We start from the raw sequence: 6,111 nt of genomic DNA on the forward strand, positions 1-6,111 counted from the left end.
GGGGGCGGGGGGAATGTTAGTAACTGACAGAGGCTCGGAGGTGGAGAAGGAAGGCGCCTCAGACACCGGGACGGGGGGGGGGGGCTTCCTCGGAGGAGGGGGGCCTCGGTGTCCAGACTGGCCCTCGCGCCTGTCTCATAGTGCAGGGAGGGCACTCTCAAAGGCGCCCCAGCTGGAACCGCTACTGAAAGGCTAAAGCCAAGGTCCTGGCGCTCTGAGAAGTATTTATAGCTGCCCCACCCCCTCTCTGAAGACATCTACCTTGACTTGGGGGAGGGAGAGCTGGGGGAAGGGTCAGAGGATGTTTTATAATGGACAGAGGCTGGCAGAGATCCCGGGGCGTTCCTGCAGCGCACACAAGGATGCGTGGCAAGTGGGGCCATCTCTCTTCTGGATGTTCCCGCCGAGAAAGCCTGGGAAGGGAGCCAGGGGTCTGGGGGAGCAGAGCGGAGGGCAGAAAAGGCCAGCGCAACGTAGAACGCAAGCCAAGGCTTACAGCTGAGGCTTACATCCTTCCTCGGAGGCTCCCAATGGAGGAGTTTCCTCCCGATGGATGAAACTGCAAGCCAGACCTTACCCTTCCCTCCTGGTCCCAAAGCTTCCAGACAGGCTCTAGGCCAAGAAGGGAGGGGCAGGGACACACACCTATAAGTTCTCGCTCGCGCCCTCTCTCTCTCTCTCTCTCACACACACACACACACACACACACACACACACACACACTATGCGAAGCAGGCAGGAGCCCCGGGATGCCCACTGGCCCAGGAGGAGAGGGCATTTGGCTGTGGCAGGTCATCAAAACCCCTGACCACCCATCTCTGCCCCACACTGGCAAGGACACAGCCCGGCCCCGGGAAACCATGATACAGTGACATCACACCAGGGCCGGGGCTGGGTATCCTGGATTCAGACCTGGCGCCATCCGGTCAGTCCCCACCCCCGGAAGCCTCTGCTGCCGCCTGTGAAACAGGGATGAGCAGCGACGCCCATCGCGTCGCGTCGGACAGGCACGGAGCAACTCGGAGACAGGCCATGCACAGTTCACGGCCCTCACACGTGCTCCTGTCACCGTCCCTGTGTCCCCCGGGTAGATCTGGGCCCTGCTCCATCCCGGGTCCCTCCCCGTGGGACCCTGAGAGAAGAGCATCGGCTCCACAGAACCATGAGGCCCCCCCGGGCCAGGTCAGGAGAGAATCTGCACACACGCACCGAAGGCCCACGTGCTGCTTGCTGTAAGTCGAGGGCTGGAGCGGAGGCCCCACCGGGCTCTCGGACTGGCAGCCGGGCACGGACACTCTGCTCGGTGAGCACAGGGTCCCTCTGACAAGGCAGCACCTCCCCAAAGACTCAAGTGAGCTCTCCCTTAGACTTAAGATTCAAAATCCCTCTTAGGTAGGACAGGTTTCTTTCTTTAAAAAAAAAAAACAAAACTTTTTAAAAATTTATTTGACAGGCAGAGATCACAGGTAGGCAGAGGCAGGCAGAGAGAGAGGAAGGGAAGCAGGCTCCCCGCTGAGCAGAGAGCCCGATGCGGGGCTCGATCCCAGGACCCTGGGACCATGACCTGAGCCGAAGGCAGAGGCTTTAACCCACTGAGCCACCCAGGCACCCCGGGACAGGTTTCTTTATAATAAATGGTTCGTGGGAACCACCAGGGCCGAGACCAGGATCCTCCAGGTGGAAGAGAAGGCAAAGCAACACACTGGATTTAGCTTCCGGGAATCTCAGAAAGTTCTCTCAACCAACTAACCAAGTCAATCAAGAGATCTAACTCCATCAGTTTGGATCCCCTGACTCAGAACACCTAGAAGCCCACAGAAACTGTTCAGAGAAATGGGGCAGAACAAAGACTCCAGGTTTAGAAAGGTCTAGCCTGGGATCCCAGCTCGGGCTGCTTCCTCACCTAGGAGATGGGGAGCACGGGGAGGAGAGGCCGGAGCACGGGGCCTGGGGAGGAAGACGGGAAGAGTTCGGCCGCCGCGGACTCACCTGATGAAGTACATGAGTCCGTTCAGAGTCACCGTCTTGGGGGCAAAGGACCAGGGCGGGAGCTGGCCACAGTCCACCAGCGACCACAGGTCCGTGTCCGGGTGGTAACACTGCATCACCATGGTCTCCTTGCCGGCCAGGGAGCCGATGGCATAGAGGCGGCCACGGCACGCGGTGGTGGAGCAGTTGTCCATGGGGTAGGTCATGGGCTGCAGGGCCTCCCAGGAGTCCGTGGTGTGGTCGTAGCGCTCCGTGCTGTCCGCGGCCACCACGTACAGCAGCCCGTCCAGCACGGACGAGCTGTGGTACTCGCGGGCCTTCAGCATGGGCGCCACCTCCGTCCACTCGTTCACGCTGGAGTTGTACCTCCACACGCAGTCGTAGAGCCGGGAGCCGTCAGACCCACCTGCAGGCACGTGCAGGGGACAGGTCAGCCCCTGCTGACGTGGGGGGAGTCACCCGCCCTGCCTCTGCGAACTTCCCCGAGGGACTCTCCCAGGGGAGGAAGTAACTTTGTTGGGTTTCAATGTAAACATCCTTCCTCTCCCTCCAAAGCCATGGCTGGGGGCTGGCTTCATGCAGGGGCGGAGGTTGTGCACCTGCTGACCACAGCCCAGGAGGGCAAGAGAGCCTCAGGCCGTAAGGACCCCGCTCCATCTGTGTGGGTCAAGCAAAGGCCCTGTAGCCGGAATTCTAAGTAAACCGCAACCGCGGTCTAGACACCCCACACACGCTGCCGGACACCTCAACCGAACCAGGGCATCCGACTCAGGGCCAAAACTTCTGGCGAGCCTCAAAGCAGCAGGGTAAGAAGCACAGGGACTGGTTCAAGGAATTCTCGCCTTCCTGGGCAGCCCCCCACCCCAAAAAAGCCAGTGCCAGGACGAGTGGAACTCGGGGTCTCCAGTTCTTGACTGGGTGCAGGTCACCTACACATGCTCCGTCTGGGTCCATGCATCAAGGCCCACAAGTACAACGTCCACTCTCTCCACGTTTCTTTCAGAGAAGAGCTAACCCCTCGCGCCACCCTCCAGCCCCACGAGTGGGGCCGGCTATAATCATCAACTAAACCAGGCCTACCCGGCACATTAGAATTTCCACAGCGTGAAGGGACCCCAAGCACTCTGGGGGCCACATTGCTGCCTGTCTCCAAAGCTGGCGCCACAGGGCAGAGGAGCAGGACATTCTATCCGTCTCATAGCCCCGAGCTTTTTAAAAGACAAAGCTCTTACAAAGCGCACTCCCCTGCTTTCTTCCTTGTAAAGAATAATTGTCTGGGGCCTCTGACGCGGGCTTTGTCGCCCCCGTGAATTCCCCACAGGCAGCTGTATGGAATGACCCAGCCACCTGTCTAAACCCAAAGGATTAGCTGCTCGGCTGAGACATTTATGGAAGGGGTGTGCGAAGTTGGGCAAGCCGAACTAGTTCTGGGAGGGAGTTCACCAGGCCAGACTTTCATGGGCTGGGAGAGCGCAGCTCCCAACCACAGGGCTGATCTCAGGTCGGAAAGGGACGGATTCCAGCATATTCCAGAAAAGGCTGAAACTCAGCAGCAGGCCGAGGAAGAGCTAAGCGTGTCCTCAAGTCGGGATTCCTCCACTTGTCAACCGGAGATGGGGGGCACCAGAGTTCAGAGCTGGCTTTTTCCTGAATGTGCCGGGCTGGGCACAGCAGCGCTGATGGCTGATGGCCTGCCCCTGCTTCAGTTCACTGACTGATAACAGGCTTCCGGAGCCGGGTTCTTTCCTTATATAGCTGTCACAGACACCGCCCCTCCTCACCCCAGGGAAGAAGGTAGCCCCTTGTCTGAACTGGGATTTCTCTTTAATGAAAAATGTGGGAGATGCCCAGAACTGGAGCAGGCTGGGACCCGCCCAGCATGACTCGGCAGTGTTTTGGGGTTTGGGCCAAGTAACTGGAAGAAAACCTCTTAGCATGTGACCATGTTTACAGTCGCTGGGCAGGGAGCAGCCTAAACACCATGTGACCCCCAGGGCACAGCCTAGGTGCAAGACTGAGGGAACCTTGTCACTGGTGACAGAATGAATGTGTCAGGGGGGGCCATGTGGCTCAGCTGGGCGGGAGAAATCCCCAGGACCCAGAACGGATGTCTCAGGGAGCGCCAGCCCCTGCCTGTCTCTGGATTCCTTAGGGAGAAAAAGAAAGCACCCATTGTATGGGGTGAATGCCCCTGTATCCGCTAACCAAATGGGGGTGGGGGCACCTCCCGAGCAAGGAGGGGGCTCATCCGTCATCTAGGCCGCCCCCCCACCAACAAAGAGCCCACAAGCAGCTGCTCGTCCCCGCTCACACAACGGTCTTCTAGGTCGAAAGCAACAGCTCTAGAAGTGTACCCACTGGCCTGCGCGGGGCGGGGAGGGGGTAGGGAAGGGGCCGCTCTCATTGCGGGGCGGTCCCGGGATTCACAGGTTCCTCCAGCAGGAAAATGCGCTCCCCCAGGGGCGCAGGAGGCTAACCCGGGGTCCCCCCGGCGGGCCCCCAGTGCCCTCACCCGTCACGTAGATGTCGTTGCCCAGCGCCACGATGCTGTAGCCCCCGCCCAGGTGGTCGGGGAACTCGGCCAAGTAGCGCCACTGGCCCGTCTGCGGGTTGTAGCAGTCGACGGTGACCAACTCGTCGCAGTCCTGGTCGCAGCCGCCCACGAGCACGAGGATCTCGGCGAGGCCGGTGGAGGGGCGCGGGCGCATGCGGGGGCAGGGCCCGCGGTCGTGGCGGTCGTAGCGCGCCGCCTGGAAGTCGCGCGCCTCGCGCAGCAGGCGCAGGCAGGGCGGGCAGCGCGCCACCAGCGGCTCGGCCTCGACGTGCGCCAGCAGGTAGAAGCGGCGCACGAAGGGCAGGCGCACGGCCTCGAGCAGCTGCGGCCAGTGCGCGGCGCGGCGCGGCGGGTCCGCGCGCACCCAGCGCAGCGCCAGCTGGTAGGCGGCCTCCTCCTTGGGGACGCACAGCCCGTCGTCGCGCAGGTAGCGCAGCAGGCGCGCCAGCGGCAGGCGCTCCAGCTGCTCCGGGCCCAGCTCGCCCACGTGGCGCAGGATGAAGCGCTGCGCCGCGCTCGCCAGCCCCGCGCAGCTGAAGGCCTCGGCGAAGTCCTGCATGTCCAGGCAGTTGGCCAGGTCGAGCTGCTGCTGCAGGAAGGCGCCGCACGCCTCCTTCACCGCCGGGAACTGCAGCAGGTCGGCGGCTCGCAGCAGCGGCTCGGCGTTGTCGCCGCTCACCGCCACGCGGCCCGTGTAGCTGAAGTCGAGCAGCAGCTGCAGCATGTCGGGCGGCACGCCGTGCAGGCGCACCCGCTCGGCGCGGCTCTCGCGCAGCTGCCCCGCGAACATGGCGCGGAAGTAGGGGCTGGCGGCCGCCAGCACGGCGCGGTGCGCGGGGAAGTCGCGCCCGCCCGCCGCCTCCAGCGTCACGTCCAGGAACTTGCGCTCGGCGCGGAGCTGGCTCAGGCCGCGCAGCAGGCTCAGCGCGTGCGCGGGGTCCGAGAAGGGCAGCACGGCCAGGGGTGCCGGCCGCTCCATGGCGCCGTCGCTGAGGGCACTCGGGGGCGCCGCGGCCGGGGCCAGCGGGAGGAACGCCGCGCGCGCGGCGCCGCCGCTTTAAGTAGTGCCGGGCGGCGCGGCCTCGGGGGCGGGCCCGGGGAGGGGCGGGGCGCCGCTGACCCCCGCCCACTTAACCCCTCCGGGCCCGGCGCCGCCGCCGCCGCCGCCGCCGCCCGCCCCACGGCCCCGGCTGAGTCACCGCCCGCCCGCCTCGCGTCCGCGCCTTTTCGGGGCTGCCGGCGGGCCCCCGCTCGAGCCGGGCGCGCGGGGCGACTAGAGTCCTCTCTCCGTCCGGGCTCGGGGACTCTAGAGTCCGCCCGCGGCCCACCGGGCCCGGCTGCGGAGCGAAAGCCAGCGGGGGCGAGCTCCACGCCCGGAACCGAGCCACCCGTTTCGCGCCAGACTTCACTGCGTCGGCCCCGAGCCCCCGGGCGGCTCGCTACAGTGCCCTTTTCTTGTTTTGTTTTGAATTCCACCGGTTCCAAGCGTTGCTGGTTAGCCGTACCGCTGGGCAGATTTCGGAGGACGGGATTTCCATGATTCAGGACCAAAGCTTGAACAAGTATAA

At 63.7% G+C, this 6,111-nt stretch overlaps 1 protein-coding gene across 1 annotated transcript in view; it reads right to left on the reverse strand.

The window, feature by feature from the left end:
* The window catches only part of KLHL21 (kelch like family member 21), a 12,082-nt gene extending 6,503 nt beyond the window's left edge, over positions 1 to 5,579 (reverse strand). Inside the window, exons 1-2 of the mRNA XM_059374356.1 lie at positions 4,502 to 5,579; positions 1,990 to 2,395 (exon numbers count right to left, since the gene is read on the reverse strand). Coding sequence (XP_059230339.1) covers positions 1,990 to 2,395; positions 4,502 to 5,522 — 1,427 coding nt within the window. The 5' untranslated portion in view covers positions 5,523 to 5,579. The remainder of the gene's footprint in view (positions 1 to 1,989; positions 2,396 to 4,501) is intronic.
* Positions 5,580 to 6,111: the final 532 nt, after the last annotated feature.

The sequence above is a fragment of the Mustela nigripes genome, chromosome 14 (genome assembly GCF_022355385.1).
Source record: "Mustela nigripes isolate SB6536 chromosome 14, MUSNIG.SB6536, whole genome shotgun sequence".
Lineage (NCBI taxonomy): Eukaryota > Metazoa > Chordata > Mammalia > Carnivora > Mustelidae > Mustela > Mustela nigripes.